This window comes from Berghia stephanieae, chromosome 1 (genome assembly GCF_034508935.2).
Source record: "Berghia stephanieae isolate SIO BIC M18660-M18661 chromosome 1, UCSD_Bste_1.3, whole genome shotgun sequence".
Taxonomy (NCBI): Eukaryota; Metazoa; Mollusca; class Gastropoda; order Nudibranchia; family Aeolidiidae; genus Berghia; species Berghia stephanieae.
The window spans coordinates 128074218-128096717 of NC_088360.1; the positions used below are offsets into that span (position 1 = coordinate 128074218).

Sequence of the window (22500 nt, forward strand, 5' to 3'; positions counted from 1 at the left end):
TTTGCTTAACTTTTCTGATAAAATTTATCAGCTCATTATAATGATATTCATTCTATCCAGTGAATAAGATCTCACCCCCCTTCTTTCTCACTCTCTCTCTCTCTCTCTCTCTCTCTCTCTCTCTCTCTCTCTCTCTCTCTCTCTCTCTCTCTCTCTCTCTCTCTCTCTCCCTTCCCCCACCCCCTCCAAACACACACTCATCATCCACTTCGTTAATCATTCATTGACAAAGTTTGATTTCACTCTAATCACGGCTAAGTGTTGACCAAGAAAGAAGTAGCATAAAAGCGGTTATATTATTATTTAAGGCTTATATTGAATACGAGTCCCGTCACTGTTACTGACTGCTCTGCAGGGGAAGACGACAGTTTAAACTGAATACAATGTGAAGAAATAATATTATGATCCATAAATAGATTAAACCTCGCCGATAAGTAGTTCAGCTTCTTACTCCGCTTTGTCGTCATTACCATCGTCATCGTCGTCGTCTTACTCCGCTTCCTCCTCCTCTCTCTCTCTCTCTCTCTCTCTCTCTCTCTCTCTCTCTCTCTCTCTCTCTCTCTCTCTCTTCCCCCTACCCGGTCATCCTCCCTATTTCTCCTTGCCTTCCTTCCAACCCTGACAAATATTCAATCTCTCCAACGCTCTAGTCAAAGTCATCACGAGTGGCACGTAGTTACGTAAGGTTGTTGTTCCTACCGGCCGGTGCCGTCTTTGAGCGCCGGTATCCTCTGGCATCATCAGCATCCCTATCCCCATCGACAGCCGCATCACTTTCCATTACCTGTAAGCTGCTTTACGTCGATCATACTCATAATATAACTCTTACCTGTTGGCAACCAATTTCCCACTGTGTTGTTGTATGCGTCACATAATGTAGTTAGTTGTGTACCTGTAACGTGTTGCGTACACAGCAGGTGTGTACGTAATAATGATGATACCAATAATAATAATAATAATAATAATAATAATAATAATAATAATAATAATAATAATAATAATAATAATAATAATAATAATAATAATAATAATAATATGTATGTGTTATCTCGCTCTATATCTGATATTGCATATATTAGGTATATTTTGTAGTATTTGTAACCTTTGATATGTATATTCTCCCTTCCCACCCCCCAGCCGTCCGTCTCTCTCTCTCTCTCTCTCTCTCTCTCTCTCTCTCTCTCTCTCTCTCTCTCTCTCTCTCATATATATATAATAATAATAATAATAATCTTTATTGTCCAAATTAAAGGCAATTCATGTGAGGTAAACAATGCTCAGTTTGGTTCATGGTATGAACATCAACACATTTACAAATACAGACACAGCCATACACGAACATACACGCTTGTACATTGTTTCTACACATGTATACAAAAGAAATGAGCGTACATACAAACACATATACATACATACATACATACATACATACATACATACATACATGCAGACATACATACAAACCAGCATATCATCGTATATGCATGCCTTCATACATACGTACATACATACATACATATATATATATATATATATATATATATATATATATATATATATATATATATATTATATATATATATTATTATATCCACCAATCAAATTGAATAAATATCAGCGGTGCTCTATGAAAGAGTTGAAGCAATGCTCTGCAAGAAATTTGACGTGGTTTCCCCTTTCCCCACCCCGATTGGAATTTGCCATATATGGTCATTGTCAATTGTCAAATCCCAGTTACAAGTATTGTCTTTTGCGTGCCATTTTTCTTTTCATGGGCGCTAATATGACCTAAAAGTGGTTCAAGCGCCTTTAAAATGTCAAGAACTGAACTCTTAAATCATTACACGCCTCGGCAACGCAACACCCATTTGTTATTGACTTGCAACAACAGAAGAGAGGGGGGGGGGGGGGGGGGGACATTCGTGTTACATTTTTTCAATATGTTTCAAATTTGGGGCTGGCGCGCAGAATTAAAAATATTTACCTTCGTTTTGCCAGGTATGATAAGTTATCCTCCATGTAAATTTTGATATAATCTGTGATACAGATTTAAATAATTTTGAGGGTATGAAGCCACAATATCTGCATTTTAAACTAATAATCCAGTTTGATCGATCGATTACATCTAATGGCCACCCTCCTTCCCCAATCTTTAATTATAATACAACCAACCACTGATATTTTGAGATTGTGACGGAAACGGATTATCTCTCAAGTTTAATTGTGTCTTGTCAAAATGCCTCGTTCCTTCCTTCCCTCATTCACCGAAAAGGGAAAAAAAAAACGGAATTTGCAGTACGCTATAGAAATGAACCTCACACAATTGGCCATCCGCATTCTGTCATAATACATGCGTTAATACCTTGAATTTTATCTATATTTATCTTCCCCTTGAATTGAATTAATTTTATCTTTCTCTTGACTCTCATCGATCGTCATCTACATTTATAATAATGGATAATAATATAATTCAATTCCAGTTTGTATTGAAAGTGTTGTCTTAAATCAAGAAGCATTCGCTGATTCAATGCAATGCCATGAAATGTTTATTGACCCGAAAGCAAACACGGTAGTACACACAATCCAATAACAAAATACGGGTCTCCCTATCTCCAATGCAATTGAACATCGTTGATATTTATTTAGACATAATTCGTATGTGTGTGGTTTACCGTCGGAGTCCAAGCGGAGAGTGCAATAATACTGAGGTCCTCTGGAAAAAAAAAATCTGTTCATCAGATATCGATAGACTAAATGACCCTCGACTTGGCAAAAAGCTCAAACCTGCTTCATATGCTTCACTTCGCGAAGTCCCAGTCCTGAGAGTTTTTTTTTTTTTCCATGATGATAGTCATTTTTAATCGATCGGTATTTGAAAGACAAGTTTTCTGGCCAAAAAAAAAAAAGTGTTTTTACGACTATGGTAGAATGGTGAAACGACACTCAACAAAATCTGCATTTTATTTTCTACCTGGATGACCATGACTTGGATAATAATTTTGTGTGTGTGTGTGTGTGTGTGTGTGCGTGTGCGTGCGTGTAAGTTTGTGTGTGTGTGTGTGCGTGTGCGTGTGCGTTTATATGTTTGCATAATTTAATCGTGGTGTACGTTATGGGCTTGGGGTTTGGTGCTCGCCTGGTCAGTTTAAGGATTACTTTTAATGCTGTTCGACTAATGTATACAAATTTATTATGGCTTTGCGTTTATATCCATGGCCACCACACTGCCAATTTTAGTTCTCAAGTCAAGCCGCTAACTATGCGTAAATAATCGTTGATAAAAGTAGAAATCCAAGAGTATCGTTTATGTTTTGTAAACAATGAGCCATTGTCACAATTTGTGATTCTATGCCCCCTCCCTCTTCCATCTCCCCATCTCCCCACGCACTGGGTGTTGAAAGGGTTTTAAGGAACTTAATGTAATTGAATAGTACAAGCACCTACTTATATCATGTATGATTCTACAGGCACCCCAATCCTCAGTCCCCCAAGTCAAATTGGGCAAGGGGATAGGTGAAGTTTCATTCTATATATGTATAATAAATTATATATTTTTTTAATAACGAAAAGAAAGAGAGAAATTTTGCTCATCTTGAAGTCAATCAAGATGTAATGGATTTACATAATACGATAGGTTAATGTATGGACATCTTTTGATTAATGAAACTGTTGGATTTTGCTTTTAGTTCGCTTGCAATAAATCCACATTAATTTTGACCCAATGACCAATCCATATGTAATTTCATAGTGTTAAAGATAGAATTGCACACACTTCTATTTACAGCTAGCAAACGGAATACTTTTACCGGAGTTGTTGTAAGGGTGGGGGACCTTGGCCTTCTATCTGTTATCTTTTCTTACTATTTTTGTTTGTTTGATTGTTTGTTAATTTTTGTAAGTTGTGGAATCAGACTATAGTGTGTTTTTTCATATATGTCCTATCCGGGTTTTAACTTTTTTTTAAAAAAACTTTTTTGTCCTACAGAAATTGTGGATGGCAACATGAAAATGACACTTGGTATGATTTGGACTATTATTCTCCGATTTGCCATCCAGGATATCACAGTGGAAGGTTTGTCTATGATACTATTCATCATTTATAGGAAATATTTACTGGTGAATTGAGAAGAAAGAAAAAACAATTTAAAAACAAGTCAAGAACATAATTTATATTTTTGAGCTATTTTTATTTCTCTATAAGAATTTTTTATAAGAAACAAATTAGCTAGAGCCTATGATTTAAAGAGAATTTTGGAGATTAACCTCCCACTCCAACAATTAAAAAAGAAACAATCCATGTTTGATAATGTGATATATGTAACAAAGAAAAATTGAATTCATATGCAATTTTTTAATGAGCTCAAGCAATACATTGATTCAACCTAAAACTAGGTAATTAAACAACTACTCTTTATTTACGTCCACAGAACTGACAGCTAAGGAAGGTTTGTTGTTATGGTGTCAACGTAAGACGGCCCCCTACAAAAATGTCAATGTACAGAATTTCCACATGAGGTTTGTTTTTCATTTTAAAGATAAGTGAAACACTTATCTACAAGAGTTGTTGATGAAAATTAAAACATGTACTACTTTCTTTATTGGTCTAAATGAGATAAGCGTTGAACAAATAATTGTCACTTTGATATTGGCCCTGTACATTAAGAGACATGTCCTAAATTTGTTCTCAATTTGAGTCAGGAAGTGATGTTTCAAACCACTGGTGACAAATACAAGGTTTACTCCTTTTTGTTTTGTCTTTTTGTTTTGAAAAATAATTTGATCTTATCGAATTTTACACAGTGATGATTCCAAGCAAATTGCACAAATAAAACTTGCATCATTACGAAATGAAAATGACATCAATCGAGACGTGAGGAAAGAAAAATTTGAAAGTGCATTGTTATGCATACATACATAAATTTTGTTACAGTCTTCACTCTTTCCCTGGGTATTTAATACATTATAAAAGTGTCTTGGAACTTTGAGTATCCCATAATTTTAGTGTTTTTGTTTTTTGGTATTTAAAAAAATGCTCCTGGTTATTTATCTTGTTAAGAATAAATATTCTATCAAAAACTGACGACAAAATGATTTGGAATTCAATTCAGAATGAAAGGTTTTATTTATAAATTGTGACTTCAGTATTAATCATCTTAGCCTTTCCCCATCTTCAGCTGGAAGGATGGCTTGGCATTCTGTGCCTTGATACATCGTCACCGCCCAGAACTTCTAGACTACTACAAGCTGTCCAGGGTAATTCCTTCCCTATGGATGTCATGGCTTGTTTTTCTTTTTTTTTTTAATGATTTGCTGTTGCCCGTTCAGCATCGAACCCCAGTCCTTAGACTAAACACCACCATCTATTATCAATGCATCACAAATGAAGTGCTGTAGATATGGCAAGAAAAATAGTCTTAGTAATGTCACTACTTATTTCCAGTAGCTCCATATAATTTTGTCGCTTAACACTGCATGGCACACGAAATAAAGCAGAGAATATTCTTCCTGTGATGTGAGTTTGAAACTAACACTATAGATATGAGACTGTGACAAAATGTCTTTATTGTGATGTTTGACCCCGAAAGATTCCAATATGAAACAATTCAAGCACCAGAAGAATAGCAGGAATCTTGCCTCAAAGTGCTGAAAAGTGTGGATAAAGAAACTTCTTCACATTTTCCCATACTTTGAGAATCAATTTCTATTGTACTTTTGGTGCCATTCTATCAGATTTTGGGTTATTCTTCATTTTTCAACCCATAGAAATTGATAAAGAATCCACCCACAGTTTTTTAAAATAACTTTGGGCTTTTTTAGAATGATTCAAAAAAGAAAAATTGTCATTAAAAAAAAAAATCACAGCTTTATGTTTACATGTGAAACTCTCCTGAAATGAGAACAAAACTAGAAATGGAAAAAAAGAAATAAACACCATAAAGCAATTGAATTGCTAGCACAAATATTTGTCTTTCTAACAAATAGATAATGAAAGTTACTGTCATTAAGAGAATGTCAGCTTACCTGTAAATGTGTGTGTGTGTGTGTGTGTGTGTGTGTGTGTGTGTGTGTGTGTGTGTGTGTGTGTGTGTGTGTGTGTGTCTGTCTGTCTGAGTAGGGTCTTTTGACCTCTCACGGTGGACAGGAAGGTCACTCTTCCTCTGTCTTCTTCCCCTCTATATCCGTTTTCCATTTCCAGGCTCCTGGAATGAGATTACTTAGTTTTGTCCTGGTACTGGCTGGGGTCCCTAGCTGAGGGGGTGGGGGAGTCAAATTTGTATTATTTATTTTGGGAGTTGATATTTTTTCCATTAAAAATCATCTCTATGGTGCTATTTTGTGTTTTTAATATGATGCTTTTTAAGCATTTAAGAGTCTTCCCCTTAGTGGGGTCCTGTACCTGTGTCTGGATACGTCTGTTAAACGATCTCAAACATTTGGAAAATCCCCCTTCTTCACTTTTAAAAAATATTTTTTCTTGGGTGCTTTTAATTGTAAATGTAGAATTTTAAAAATATTCCATCTTCTTCGTTTTCACTGCCGCTGGAATGACCAAAAAGTCTTTCAAGTGGGGGGATAACCCTTAAAAACTAAAATCTAGATTTGTGTGTGTGTGCGTGTTTATCTGTCTGTTTGATTGTGTGTGTGAATGTGTGTTCACACATGCATGAATCTGTGCGTTAAGCATTTTTAATGCATGAAGCAGTGAAGCTAACATTTGTCCTGACTTAACAAAAATGTTTTGCTGGAGAATTTAAAGTGGTGTCGAAGAGTGAAATAAAATATGATGCTGATGAGGAGTCTTCAGATTTACACTGGTAATTTTTAGAGGGATATATTATACCAATGCCTTTTCTATCCAAAATCATTCACCCAATCTAAAGCACAATTATGGCTCAAAATGGAAAAGTATCGTGCTTATTAATTGTAATTAATGTCATAGTAATATTGGAGACTGACTGCATGTACAAATGAAAACAAGTCACACTTGCTGTCAAATGTATTCGTTTTTTATTTTTACCAAGAATTTTTGAAAGTGGAAATTTTTGGGTGAAGGCTGAATGATAGTGGTACATCATTTTTCTTAGATGATGTAAATGACTTCGAGTGCAATTGAAAAGTTTTGTCTTAATGTATACAATGTTGTGCTCAATTATATAGAGTTCTGAAGTCCATAGTTAGCAAAGCTTATATTTTACGCTTATCACATGCCATTTCGCATCAGACACACCATTGTATAATCTTCAGCATGCATGTTTAGTTTCTTTTATTTTGAGTTTTGAAGAAAAAAAAAAGAAACTGTCCTCTTTCGCTTTAGTAATGTCATGATAAAGAGTTGTAGAAAAAATCGCCTTGCATGGTTGTGTTTTGATTGTGTGTCTTCCTCAGTTTCTCAGATGGCCTTGCTTTTTGTGCACTCATACATAGACACCGACCTGACCTTATAGACTACCATAGTCTGACAAAGGTAATATAATGGTAGTGATGACCAAGTATCTTGGTTTTGGAATTGTCAGTAGTGCTCAATGGTAACGTATACGATAACTTAATGAGAGTAATAAGGAATAAAGATTATATTGAAAATCTCGAAGGTGAGCAGAGCTCTGAGAATTTTAAAAGAAAAAAAAAAGCCAAAACAAACAAAAATGTTTGTCTAATCTATCTCCAAGCATTATTTTTTTTTTCATCATAAAGCATATATTGTGGAAATAATAGATTTACTCAAAATGTAATCAGCAAGTGTCTGATAAGAGGCCATTCAATCAAGAATGAATTTTTTTCTTAGGAAATAAATTTAGAAATATTCAAATATATAATCAAACCTCTCTCAATGAACACTCTTCAAATATCCCAAACAAGTGGATTTGACATAAGGCAGACATGGCAAAATATATTTTAAACCATATCTTACAATTTGTAAACAATCAATGATGTCATCTTTCTCTTGCAGGATAATCCACTGGAGAACCTCAACACAGCTTTTGAAGTAGCAGAGAAGCATTTGGATATCCCTAAAATGTTGGACCCTGATGGTGAGAGATTTCTTTACATTAAAAAAAGATTTAATTTTTTAAATTTGATTTTATATTTGGCACTTTTAGATAAGAATTTAGCTTAGTCAATTTCAAAAAGGAAAGTGTTGCGTGTAATGAAATTGATTTTGAAGGGAATGCGTTTGTATTAGTATGAGTAAAATTTGCTAAATATTCCTTTGTTTTTTTTTCTATCTCAGAGAACCAGGAATTCATTATAACTGAATAACTTCTTGTTTATCACTATCAAAATACATGACAAAAATATGTAATTTATAAATTCAAATATCGTTTTTTTCAGACTTAATCAACCAAATTAAACCAGATGAAAGATCCATCATGGCATATGTTTCTTCCTATTATCATGCCTTCTCTGGTGCTCAGCAGGTTTGTATCTCTGCCTACCTTTTTAAAACTTGATAGCTCAGTTTAAAAAAATATCAATTATCATTTATATAGGTGATGAGAAATTTATTTTTAGTTTCCATCACATATTTCTTTATATTTCCTGGAATGTTTTATCCGATGAACAGTTAATAGGCTTGTTCAGAGAAATGTTTAATGATATGCATGAAAAGGTTTCTGACAAGTTTGAAATCAAATATTTTGCATTGTATCTTTTTCACTCGTACATTTCAGAAATAACCTCATTAAATCTATAATTATTTCATGAATTGATTTAATTTCTTTCCCAGGCTGAGACAGCTGCTAACCGAATCTGCAAAGTGTTGAAAGTAAACCAAGAAAATGAGAGATTAATGGAGGAATATGAACGTCTAGCAAGTGATGTAAGGGTCCCAGGTTAAAACTTACCCTCACTGTCTCATGTACTTTCTCAACTAGAAACAGTCACATTCCATACCCTTCTCAATATTTCCCATTCTTTTATCATTTTTTTTTGGTTGGTATCTTAAACTTTTTCTTCTCATGATACATCCTCTTTTGAAATTGATCTTATATGTAGTGCAATATTTTCTGAATATACTCAAAGCACTTTACATAAGATCCCAAACCAACAGCAACACTTCTATTGTTTGATGAGACATGATGACAGTAAGATGATATTACAATTTTTATTGACAGAAAAAAGGTTGTAACTGGCTGGGTACGGTACTCCTTTTACACCTGAGTTTGGTGAAAAAATGAGTAACGAGTTTTTTCTGAAGATTCAACTTTCCCCTGCTCACAGCATATCCCATTTCTTTTCTGTCAAGAAATTTTATACAGTCATTTCTTACCATTTATAAATGCTTAAAACAGTTTAGTAACAATTATTGTGTGTCTCTGGTTAAATATTTTTTAAAATTTCTTTCCCATCATAGCTCCTCGAGTGGATTCGTCGCACTCGCCCATGGCTTGAAAACAGAACAACAGACAACACTTTGCCAGGTACACAGCGCAGACTAGAAGAATTCCGTGACTATAGGCGCAAACAGAAACCCCCCAAGTTGGAGGACAAAGCTAGATTAGAAAACAGCTTTAACACATTGCAGACTCGTCTCCGATTGTCAAACAGACCTGCTTACTTACCTACTGAAGGAAAAATGGTTTCGGTGAGTCAAGTATAATTGAGCAACAAACATATTGATGTGATAAATTTTTGATTACCATTGATGTCTTCATTAATTAGAATTTGTTGTAGCGGATGAATCGAAATAGAGGAAGCTTGTAGGTCAGTATCTGGTTATGTTGTGTAAGGTAACATGAGCTGGAGGATGAAAATTATAAGTAAAGGACTAGGGATGTTTTAATATTTAGTGGAAATGGAATGGTTCATAGGCAAAAATTTAACATCTCTACTAAAATACTTTATTAGTTATGTATGGTTGGAAAATAGTATTTACTCTGTTTGACTGAAATGAGTTGCAATAGATGCAAAGGGTTTTGAAAAATAAAGTAGCTTGTTTGACCTGTGTTTTGAGCATGATTTATGGAAACGATTAAATGGATCATTATAGACTTCTTTAATTAATTCTTTTAACCCTCTTATAAATTTGTATTTTTTTTTTTAAAAGGATATTGCTAATGCATGGAAAGGACTGGAATCTGCAGAGAAGGGATTTGAGGAATGGCTTCTTTCCGAATTACAAAGGTAAGAGTATTTGATAGGAATACAACTGCTTTAGTTCTGATACATTCTTCTCTGCTGTTTTTTTGTTCTTTCTTTCTAACCTTTCTTTACAAGTTACAAGGGTAAAAATATTGATTTCTTTTGACGAAAATTTAAGAATTCTTAAACCCATCTAGCAAACAATTGCATCTTTAATTCAATATTTGTTGAAAAGGGGTGTTTGGTCCAGAGCTCTTGCATTAGATAATTAAAGTTTTATTCGCCTTGATAAGAACAATTTGTTGATAAATTTAGCTAATTGTGACCACTAATTTTTACCCAGCTATAAATTTGAAAAGTTTTTTAGCTTACAGGTCCGATTTCTACTCTTTTTGTAAGAATTGTAAATACAATTAGCAAATCTTTATTATTTGTACCAAAACAAAAGGGAGGGTAGTAGGGGGGTTCAGAGTTTCATTCCTGTGTATCTGAAATCATACTTTGCTGAGGTACCATCAGTCCGGTGACAAAATTTATTTTAGCTTCAGTTTTTAAGTTATAACATGTCAACCAATTCTGAATCACATCTTGCATAAGTGTATGTAAAGGTTTTTGAGTTATGTTAATCTTTTTTTTTTCCAGTGTATATCCATATTAGTAAACATGATGATTCAGTTCTGATTTTATATGAGACATAAGAAAAAAGAAAGGTTGTTGGTATTTTTAAGGATCATTTATTTATTTATGCCTTTGCAGGCTGGAGCGCCTTGACCATCTCGCTCAGAAGTTCCGCCACAAATGTGATATCCATGAAGAATGGGCAATGGGCAAAGAAGACATGCTTCAGTCAGGTGACTTCAAGAACTGTCGTCTCAATGAGTTGAAGGCTGTAAAGAAGAAGCATGAGGCCTTTGAAAGTGATCTGGCGGCCCATCAAGATAGAGTAGAACAAATTGCTGCAATTGCACAGGAACTCAAGTAAGTTAAAGGACATAAAAACTCGCGTCATTTTGGATTTTTTAGCATTTTCCTTTAAATAAATGGATGAATAAATAAATAAATAAATAGATTAATAAAATTGGAAAAGAAGTAAATTAGTGCTAAGTACATAAAATAAATATATTTTTCAAAAACTGAAGTCTTGAAAATGTTTTAATTACTTGAATTAGATTTGAATGTTACAAGAGACCTTTGAAAAAAATGGCTTATGGAATGTATCAAAGTTACAAATTGACATTCTTTTTCTCTCCCGCTATTTACTGTTCATATCCAGATAGGACTGGGGTATTGATGAAAACAAAAGTCTAAAAATTCTGTCTTTGTTAACCAGATTTGTTTTCTCCACAGCACTTTGGATTACCATGACGTAGCAACTGTTAATACCAGATGCCAAGTAAGTGATCTACATGTACTGAGTTATTCATTTTTGTTTTTGTGTTGTTTTAATTTAGAGATTTAAACTGCGCATATATGTCAGTAAGTACACATGCTTTAATTTTTCATGGGTTGTGAACAAAACGCTGTGATTGAAAGACGAAGTCACTGGAAAAATTTGTGTGTGTGAAATTGCATTCATTTCTTTTGATTGAATATTTATGAGGGGGTTTTTGTTCGGATTTTTGTGTTGTTTTATTTATTTGATTTATTTTTTTTTTTTTTTAATATATTTTTTTGTGGTGGTCTAAATAACTGAATTGTTGATATCATCATAATATCATTATTATTTTAATTATTTCCACAGAGAATCTGTGATCAATGGGAGGTGTTAGGTAACTTGACAACCAAGAGAAGAGATGCCTTGGAGGAAGCAGAGAGAATCTTGGAGAGAATTGACCAGTTGCACTTAGAATTTGCCAAGAGGGCTGCTGTAAGAATAACACATGAAATGTCTTGTAAAAGTTGTACTTTTTTATTACTAACTTCATTTCAACCTTAGTATGATACACGAGTAATAATATGAAATTAATATTTCGCTCTTTGAAGTCAAATTTTAGCTTATAATATTAGTTACGCCTACTCACAAATGCATAGTATATACACAAATTACTTTTTTTTCTTCTGACAAATCCATTAAAGATAAAACGAAAGTAGATTTATTTGGGGTTTATTTTAGAGGCATGATCTTTTACACTAATCAGTTGTGGATCCAGAATCTCACAGTAAACAGTTTATTATTAAAAAACTAAATCAAATTGTCCATTAGTCCCTTTAGATATCATACATTGCAGGAAATTAAATTAATTGGGGAAAATATTTGAATCTTAAAATTGGGTTCAAATTTTACAATCCCCAGAGAAGTCTATGATCCACTTTATTTTATGAAATGAATTTTAGAATGATAAGTAAAATTTCAAGAACAATATCCAATTGTAATGTGAAATTAACTACCCATCTTTAATGGTGCATCAATTGAGTTACGGTAAGGTTCTACAGGAGGTTATTCCCATGCTTCCATTGCTTTTAAAAAGACAGTATATGTAATGTTAACTAAATAGCACATACTGTGTTCTTTATTAAAACGGCAGTTTGTGTTGCCTTTATTCAAAATCATAATTTTATCCTCAGATGCATTCCATTGTGAGATTGAGAAACTATTCATTATTATGTTTATTTTTTTAAAAACGCACTTTTTATTTTATTCCTTTACAGCCATTCAATAACTGGATGGATGGAGCTAAGGAAGATCTCCTGGATATGTTTATTGTACACACCACAGAGGAAGTTCAAGTATGTCAAATATGTGAAGTTGGCATTGTTAACCCTTTATTCTATATCTTACCTCTGAAGCCAAATAAGCCATTTTAAGAAAAATATGACTAGGAAGTCAGCACTATATGCCAATTAAAAAAAAATTTATAAGCATTTGTCATCGATGCAGAGTAGTCTATAACAAAGTATTTTCCACTAGCTCTAACAGACATAGCTACTTATCATTGCAGGATGGATTGAGGGGTCCAGGTTAAAAAAGTAAAAGCCTTGATTCCAAACAGGACCAAAACATTTCATGTTGTGCAATTTCTGAACAAATAGAATCATAATGGTCGCCAATTGAGGGATGTATAAGGTCATCGAAATTGAAATTATAAATGATGATGAATTTTTCAAAGCTTTTCAAAATGGAATGAACAGAAATTTTTTTTAAAAATCTCATTGTAGTGAATTTAGCACATAGAACAATGATTCTTTAGTTTACTATGTTTTATTTGTAGATTTAACAATGTTGAATATGTGGTAGAAAATAGTAATTTATTTGTTGACTCAACTTTGAAATCCAGACTTCTGCTTTCGTTCAATTGCGTTGTTTGAATAGGCTCTCAAACCACTGAATAATTAGCAACCAAATTTTTTCAAGCCCTGTTCTGTACTCAGAGAATTGTGATTTGGATTAATATTATTCAATTTTTAGCATTGTTTTGAAAGAAACATCTACAAACACAAATCTGTTTTCGGCTCTTTTGGTTTATGACACCTGCCTACTTTTACGTATCGTCCATAATTGTTGCGGAAATTAGGTACAATTTCGGACATACGGAAATGGAAGAAATATTACGGATTTTGATTTCACAACAATTTGGTCGTAGTATTAGAGAGAAAAAAATTATTATTTTTTTCTTTTAAGTTCCCGCAGTTATCAAAGAAAGAAAAAAAAATGTTCCCTTAAAGTTATAAAGGCTACTGCTCAGTTCATGCCCATGATAGCTTAGTCGATTGCCAGCTCATAATGGTGGAGGTCACCAACATTTATTTTACGTATAGAAGGTTGTAGATACGCAGTATTTTTTTTTCTTTTTTGTTGTTGTTGTTATTGTTGTTAATTGGTGGAGTATTACTAAAATTGTACCATTTATTACTGATGAATTTTGTGTTGGCTACTGATTTTGAAATGTTCAAGTGGACAGGTATGCACAGTTACACATCCCACTGAAATATAATTGACCCCTTTTTTTCTCTGTAGGGGTTGGCAGGTATGCAGTTACGATCAGTCTATGTCTGTTTTGTTAGTCAGATGTTTTATTTTGCCAAAGAAAATAGAAAGCCAAATTTTATAAAACCCTATTTTAATGACCAAATTTTTAAAATGTTGCCAATAAAGGGGCAAAGTGTTTTAGACCTGCCTTTTGATTTATATGGTACACTTCCCACAAATGTCGATGTGACAGTGATCAGGCAGATAGACGAATAGGCCTACTCATTTTTTCCCCAAAAATCTATAAGAAATATAATCATTTGTATATCTTTTTTCTTTTCTTTCCTTTTTTTTTTTTTTGGTGTGGTTTGTATATTGTTGTATTGGATGATTTTAGCTCTCCTCTCCCCCCCCTCTCGAAACGACCCATTCTCAATATTGGATGATATTGTACTAACATGTTTGATGATCGGTTACAGGGTTTGATAGAAGCCCATGAACAGTTCAAGGCAACATTGGGCGATGCAGAGAAAGAGTACAGCACAATTGTAGGCTTGGTACAGGAGGTGACGAGACTTGGCCAACAATTTGGAATTACACCACCCGATAACCCTTACACCACATTACATGCACAGGTGAGCAAATTCATCCATACCTGGGTTCAATTTTTTGAACTTTTTTTTTATTTTCCCTGATTTTTAAAAATTCCTATTCTAAGCTTTTCATTTAAAAAATAGATCATATATGAAAGGCGTTTTGATATTTTCACTAAGTTGTACAATAATCTTTCCTTCAAATAAGACTTCAGTGAGCAAACAATTTTGAAGTCTCACCACTGCTTATATTCCTTTATTTTTTGTGTGTGTTAGATTTTGAATTTTTTTGTTGTTTTTTTGTTTTGTTTCGCTAGTTCGATTGGTTATATAATTGTGAATTGTGTACAGGAGTGTGATATTTTCCAGGGTGTTGATAAAGGGGAAGGAAAGCACTTGCTTTGGTCAGCTGGTTTAGACTATATAATTGCACCAACTTGCATAAAGAAGTTTTTACTTCAACTTTGACTTCAACATCATTAAAACATGACAAAGTAAACGCTTCTTTGATACAACCAAATTTCTTATTTATCACGTATTCATCTTTATGCAAGTTAAATTTGCTTTATCATTACATTTTTCTTTTGTTTTTTTTTGTTTGTTTTTTATTTATTTGTTTTTAAAAGATTTTACCCCATGTCTTTAATTTAGTGAGAAAATTAACCAATTCTCCACAAACAAATTGCATGAGAATTTTACCAGCTAGGTGTGAGATTGGATTGAAGTTGGCATGAGTATTCATCCGTTTGTTAGTCTGGGTGTAACCTACTAATAGAACGATGCAGTTCATTATCAACTTCCTCCGGGCCTTTTTTTCCCTTTTTTTTCCTACTTGGAGTCAAGCACCCTCTCTAAACACACAAGTAAACAATGATGTCTGCTTACTGGAGACTATTAACAACCATAAATGCATCCCTAGTCGGAATATGAATCTTTTAGAAACCAAGGCAATTCCAAATCTACTTTTTTTTATGGCTTCAAACGGGAAGAAGAAAATATAAAAAGACAAAAAAAAAGCATCTTCTTAACTTTTTCAGACAACTGTTACAAAAAAAATTTGTAGAAAAATGAATATACTCTTATTTTCAAGATTTTAAAGAATTTGATGAATCCTACTGAGGGCAAAATAATACTACCCTGCCAGAAGCTGTGGACTGTAGAAGTTATGAACAAAACTGAATATAACAACTTAGAATAGGAACAATATACCAGACACAGAATCTTTTGAGCTCAAAACCCTTTTTCAGCCAATAACAAAAACAATATAAACATTAATACATCGCTTAATATTTAGACAGATAGCAGAAAAGTATTTGGCATGGTGTGCCAAATACTTGTCTGCCATCTGTATGGATTGTAAGTGATGCATTAATGTTTTTGTTTTTGTTATTGGCTGAAGAAGGATTTTGAGCCTGAAATAGGCTTTTAGACTAATTAGGCCTGAAAATCTATGTTGTTCATTTACATGAATACTCTGCATTTTTTAAGTGAAAGTAAGATCTCAAGCATTTTAGGCTTCTTGATTATTCCCAAGAAAGATTTGTGTGGTAATTAATGAGAGGACTTAAGGCAGGGGTAGTCAAATGTAGTATTAACATTGTAGCAAACGTGTTGTTCACAATACCCAACTTTTCTCATAGTCCTTTTTACTGAAAAGGAGCTTGTATACGTATGTAGATATGATTTGTGAATAATTTTTCTACCCCTGTCATTTAAACTGATCATAGGTGAATAAATGATTGCTCTTGTTTTTTGCTAAAACATTGCTTGATTATTTTTTTTCTCACCCTTTGGTTTGCATTTTATTGCTGTGTGGCTGAATCGGGAATAGGAGGTTAGTATGATCATCGCTGTATATCATCTCAATGTCTGCTTAGAGGAGTTTCAGGGAAATTGCTATTCTTGATCTCCATATGTGCATAATTGTGGTCTTTTCTTTTATTATTAATATTTAATATTTTTTTTTATGATGAATTAGCTATGTCTTTATCATTTTGAAACTAATCTTCCTGACATCTTTTCTTCTTTCTTTCTTTTTAATTGGTTGTACTTTTAAAATCTTGCTCTGCCCCCCACACTGCCTTTTTAACATAAAATCGTTTTTAATTAATTTACGTCAGTTGAAGGTATTTATAATTTATATCTCCCCCCCCCCCCCCCCCACCCACCCCCTACTTTCACGAAAAAGGAAAAGCACATTGAAATAATATGCACAGTCAAGATTCAAATTTTGAAGTTTCTCATCTGCATGTGATACTTTTGTATGTTTGAAAGTTTTTGGACGATTATAATAATAATTTCAGCATATTTGTTTCAAAAAGTCTTGGAATTTATTTTACTTGTCATCATTTAAGGTATCAGGGATATGATTAATCATTTGATTCATAAAACAGCCCAATGTAAAATAAAAATTACAATTGTTTTTTTAAAAAAATAATTGGTGGTGGGAATTAGATGAATGAGGATTGGTCAAAAGATGGGATGACTTTTTCTCCTCATCTCATATTAATATTTGTTATTATTTCTATAATAGATTACTGTCTGGCCCTTTTCACCCACCTAACAAAAGTACTGTACACAAGACCTCTGTGTCTTATCATTTTCATTACAAAATGCCAAGGCATTTATCTCATACAATCTTGGTGTGAAACTATTTTAAAATAAATTTGCCCCTCCAAGAGCTAAATTCTCCTACGAGAGCTTTGCCTCAGATCACAATGTTCGCCCTCCATTCATGTGATCTAGCATGAACAATAAGTGCTAACACTGGGTAGATATCAAGATGTTTGTCCTTCAACACTCATTACATCACTAACACCTTGGATAAAGTGGTATGTATGGCAACGATGTCTTTTTGTCAGTGGCTGTAACGAAAATTGTATGTCAGTTTTCACTTGTGAACATTCACAACTGCCTGATAGGAGAAAACAGATGCTTGACCATAATGTAGGTTAAAATCTCAGTGTCAACATGCAGTTTTTATTTTCACTCACTGAGAAAGCATAGGTCGACAAGGGATAATTATTTATTATTATTATTGGTTTTGTTTTTTTGTTTTTTTTTGAATAAGTTATCATTTTCTTAAAATTGTATTGTTTTGGTTATTTAGATTGTAAGTTTACTCTATGGGATGAGTATGTGTGGGTTGATAGAGAAGCTAAACAAAACAAACTTACGTTATCTATAATTTTCATTTTTTAAAAATATAATAACTTGGAAGCCAGAATCCTTCCTAACTATCATCTCCTTATTTTGGCCAGTCCTAGCAACGTGTGTGTCGTATTGTTGTAACTATATATGTATTCATCTATATAAATGTTTGGTACCGTGGTCTATAACTAGTGCTGTATCTCTTTTGTCATCTTGACAATCCATGCTGATGGTGACAAGTACTATTCTTTCTTGTTTTGATGTTGATACAATATAACCTTCATTAAAGAGTCTTGTGCCAGTTGTTTGACATGCTGTAAAAAATGTTTCTGATCTTTTTGTAGAAATGCGTACAAGACATATTTTACATCTGCCTAATTTGAATTTGTGAACTATTTCGTTTTGTTTGTTTTATTCTGTTGGTGTTTTTTTTACAAGCAGCAGACAACTGGCTCAAGTCTAGACTTACTTAAATATGGTGCAAGTTTCCCTTACACTTCAATATGTACTTAGTGATGTAGTTGTCTTTATGTTGTCCTGCCCTCAGGTATTGGAGCATCTATTTAGATGTCAAATATTATAAAGCTTAGTGTTATTCCAGACCTGTCACTTACACTATAATAATTGTTTTGTTTTTTTGTTTGGGGTTTTTTTTTTTGGTTCTAATTGGGTCTAAATTTGGTTTTATTTAGTTTCCCTTGATCAGACTTTTCAACTTAGTTTTTTAAAGAAAATTGTTATGTTTATGTTTATTCACTGATGGATCTATCAACCAATTGTAACTACACGATTCTGATTTTAAACATTTTAAATTGATGATGTAAAAGAAAATGCAATTATTCTTTGATGGATACTGTTTTTTGCCGGGTTTTTTTTTTCTCTTCAAATTTTTAATTTTTAAAATTGTTTGGGGCAGGTCTGCTATACACAGGAATCATGTCTTGTTTCAACTTAAATGCCAATAATCTTATGGTGTTGCGGCCATGTGTATGCCTATTGTATTGAAACAATGTGTTTTGTGTCAGCATTACATGATAAAAGATGGAGCTGTTATTTTAATAATTTAATTTAGATTCTTGCATAATATCATTGTCTTGTACTTTGATGCCATTCTCTTGTCAGCAATTAATTTAAAGGTGCAATTGGAGATAAGTCCCGTCTTATATCTGTGGTCATTTGTGGGAATTTTCCCCTGTTTAGTCATTCATATGGATTACATCATCCATTCCCTTTACAATCCAAGACTTAACTAAACGTAACATACTTGCTGCTATGAATTGCATCGTGTGACAGTTTTTTTTCAAATAAAATTCAGCAAACTCTAAAAAAGATCAACTTAAATTAGCAACAACAACAAAATATCTTAAGGTGATTTTACTCAGTAATGCAGAGTTAGGGGAGAGAAAGAGAGATTCTTTGATCTTTTGTTGTCTTCCTTTGAATTCTGAATTCCACAGACCTAAAGGCAGATTTTTTTGATTTTTTTTCTGAAAGTTTTTCGAATCCTCATTTCCAAAAGCCCTGTAGCTAAATACTAATATACGTTTTTTTTTCCAGTTAAGATATTGGGATAGATTCAGAATTATTCAATGGTAATTTAAATTGTAACCAGACTACAGAATAGGTCTGAAATAACTGCTGTTTAAAAGTTTCACGCCAAATAAAATATAAAATTTTATGCTACCATGTTACACGAATGTATATGCAATTGAATTATATTGTGCTCAAGAAAAGGTCAAAGTAAGTCTTGAATTTTCAAAATTATTAAAGAGAGGCATCTCCTCTGGATTCTCGGCTCATTCATCTTCGTCTGAAGCTGATTTCCCAACCCCATATTGTCTTGGATTGTACTTGTGACTTTTCAGTCATACAAAAGACTAAAGAGTTTTAAACTATTTTTTGTCTAAATTCCCATTGTTTATGAATGTTGTTTCTAATCCACTAATAGGTCACATAATACACATTTTATCTCATTGACAAAAAATACTCCAGAAAAGAATCAAGAAGCATTCTAACATTTTAATCTTGTGCTTCGTAAAGAGGCTAATCAGTGCACTAAACTTTTGTTTTTAATGCATGGATATTTTTGAATTACCAGGTTTATTTTTCAATTTTATTTAAAATTTGTATGCTGCAAATTGAAAATTTAAACTTTACTTTTCAAAATAGAGGTGAAAATTTTATTTATGCATTTTATATTTTTATTTAAGCTTAATGGGCCAATCAGTTTTTTCTTGATTTCAGCTTGAAGAATGTGTATGTTGTAAATCATTTGCTTGAAGCATTTTTATCAGAACAAATAAGTTAATCGATTAAAGATAGATACTTGTCAAAGGGAAATCATTTAGAAACTTAACTAATTATCATCACTGTAAATAATATAATTTAAACAAAGGAAACTCATTTCTCACTGACTGCATGATGTTCCATCTGAAGACAGTTGCGACCTCAGAGAGAATACTTTCACTTTCATGTCCACTGTAATTTTAGTGAAATGGTATAATGGCAAATGGTGATCTCGTTGATATTTGTGTAAGTGCAGTTTTAAATTGCAGACAATAATAACATTGAAATGTTTAATGTTATCAATATGTAGATGGTATTCTGTTTCATTTTTATATGATTGATGTCAAGCATGCTTATTGAGCTGCCAACTTCTATTTTTCTCCCAGTGCTTTTCACATTTTTTACATTATTTTCCCCCCCTTGGTATTTTAGAGATATTTGTACAAGTAAGATTACTAATCTGAAAGGTTTTTTAAAAGAAATGTTTATCGCAATTTTCCATTGAATTTTATTACAAAACGTTTCAATTCCCAAATGTCTAACTTTTATAATACATTGAAACTAATACAATTCTAGGACTGCTCTGGCAAAAGAGTTAACATGCTGTATGTATAAAATTTATAAAGCATGAGTCAGCAATGGGAATACTGTATTGGTATATATTGCTCTCACCTTTGAATCAAATGTTTTACTATGATTAGATTCATCAATTATCATAATCATTTTACTTGTATCTCTTACAGGGAAAAATACCCAACTTTTCAGGCTTTCTTTGGATTTCATCCAGTTTGTGTCTTAAACTCGTGAAATAGTATTCATTTTTATTTCCACTTTCATCATTTGACTAGGACATCACAAATAAATGGGGTGAAGTGAAGCAGTTGGTGCCTCGTCGTGACCAGACATTGCAGCAGGAGATGATGAAGCAGCAGAATAATGAACGTCTGCGCCGTCAGTTTGCCGCCAAAGCCAATGTGGTTGGACAATGGATCGAAAATCAACTGGATGCTGTGGCATCTATTGGTGTTTTGGCCAGAACCTCCCTGGAAGAGCAGCAGAAGAAACTGCAGCAGTTTGACCAGGTGGTTAATGCCTATAGGCCAAACATGGAGGAGTTGGAAAAATACAACCAGGTAAGTTAACATTTGAAAATTGAAAGATTTATTTTGAATGCTTTACAACATCCATCCATATTTAAACCTTGGCACTTGATATTGCAATACATTATGACTTCCAAATAATAAACTGCTCTAACCATAGTAAATTTGGAATTGGGTCAGATTATTCGTGAAAAATTCAAAATAGAAGATACCTGTTTTGGATCAAGCTATTATTTCTCCCTGAATTGGGCACTTCCCATTTCTGCTATGGGCAAAATTTTTGCATTGTTCCACTTTTCAGTTGCTGACAAAATACTGCATCTATCACATTTTTTTCTAATGATGCTAATCCATTTCAAAGGGAAATAATTTAACAAATGTTTGTGAAACTTAAAAATTTAATTAAAGCCCATATCCAGATTTTCTACACCAAATTCTTTTTTTTGGGTTCTGATTCCTCCTTTATCTGGCGCTTGTGTGTGGCCAGTCTTGAAATCATCAAAATGGTAATTTCAACTGTAGATCTTACGCTGTCCCATCCTTGCTCCATTGTGAGCAAATCCCAAAAATTGCACCCAGACCCTCTTTCGAGGGCGATGCGTGATTTATGTAATGGTGTCAGCAGTCTTGCTCTCACTAAACGTTCATTGAGCAAGCTCGCACCCCAAGACAAGGACAGTCGATTGTTAATTGGCCCTCAGTATGATTGAATTAATTTGTGTCTACAAAACAGGGAGGGTATTGAAATTTGCATACCTCTGTTTATTATGTTTTTATGTAAGTCATCTATAAATGCAAGTCATTCATTGCACTCAGTATCAAAATAAGAATTGCCGGTGAAATTATTATTAGTTTTATTGTTACCATCATTGACAAACAAATGCTTTTAAAGATAAATTGAACTTCTTAGGTGGTTGTCTCCCTTTGTAGACATGACACACCCCCCCCCCTTTTTTTTTTTTTTTTGTTTGTTTCTTTCGTTATTTTTTCAATTTTTAATTAATTTATTTTTATTTATTTTTAAGTAATGAATTCGTTTATATATTAATATTATTGTTGTTGTTATCATTTATTATTATTATTATTATTATATTATTATTATTATTATTATTATTATTATTATTATTATTATTATATTTTTATTGCTTAATTTCCTTTTCTCTTTCTTTTCCATTAAATAAAAAAAATTGCTAAAAGAGAGGGGAAAAAAGTATCACACTTGATAAAATAATATATTTTTAAAATTCTCTTTACAGGATGTGCAGAAATCCATGATTTTCGAAAACAGATATACACAATACACAATGGAGGTAAATTTTTACTTTTTAAATGAATGTTACTTTTAAGAATATCTGTGTGTGTTACGTTCATTTTTGTTGGGCAA

General features: G+C 32.9%; 1 protein-coding gene and 1 non-coding gene across 3 annotated transcripts in view; one reads left to right on the forward strand and one right to left on the reverse strand.

Annotated features, from left to right (window-relative positions):
* Positions 1-22500, forward strand: part of LOC144963105 (alpha-actinin, sarcomeric-like) — a 61248-nt gene that overhangs the window by 32372 nt on the left and 6376 nt on the right. Inside the window, exons 2-16 of one of the 2 annotated variants that reach the window (XM_078896759.1) lie at positions 3900-4072; positions 4428-4515; positions 7387-7465; positions 7949-8030; positions 8332-8417; positions 8726-8818; positions 9353-9583; positions 10046-10122; positions 10837-11058; positions 11428-11473; positions 11822-11947; positions 12730-12807; positions 14467-14622; positions 20865-21149; positions 22373-22426. In XM_078896759.1, coding sequence (XP_078752885.1) covers positions 3934-4072; positions 4428-4515; positions 7387-7465; positions 7949-8030; positions 8332-8417; positions 8726-8818; positions 9353-9583; positions 10046-10122; positions 10837-11058; positions 11428-11473; positions 11822-11947; positions 12730-12807; positions 14467-14622; positions 20865-21149; positions 22373-22426 — 1842 coding nt within the window. In that variant the 5' untranslated portion in view covers positions 3900-3933. Of the gene's footprint in view, positions 1-3899; positions 4073-4427; positions 4516-5174; positions 5254-7386; positions 7466-7948; positions 8031-8331; positions 8418-8725; positions 8819-9352; positions 9584-10045; positions 10123-10836; positions 11059-11427; positions 11474-11821; positions 11948-12729; positions 12808-14466; positions 14623-20864; positions 21150-22372; positions 22427-22500 lie in introns of both variants that reach the window. The other variant, XM_078896758.1, reaches the window with a different exon arrangement.
* On the reverse strand, positions 21675-21796 carry LOC144963551 (U4atac minor spliceosomal RNA). Its single transcript, XR_013643650.1, has one exon. It is a non-coding gene; the product is annotated as a U4atac minor spliceosomal RNA (small nuclear RNA).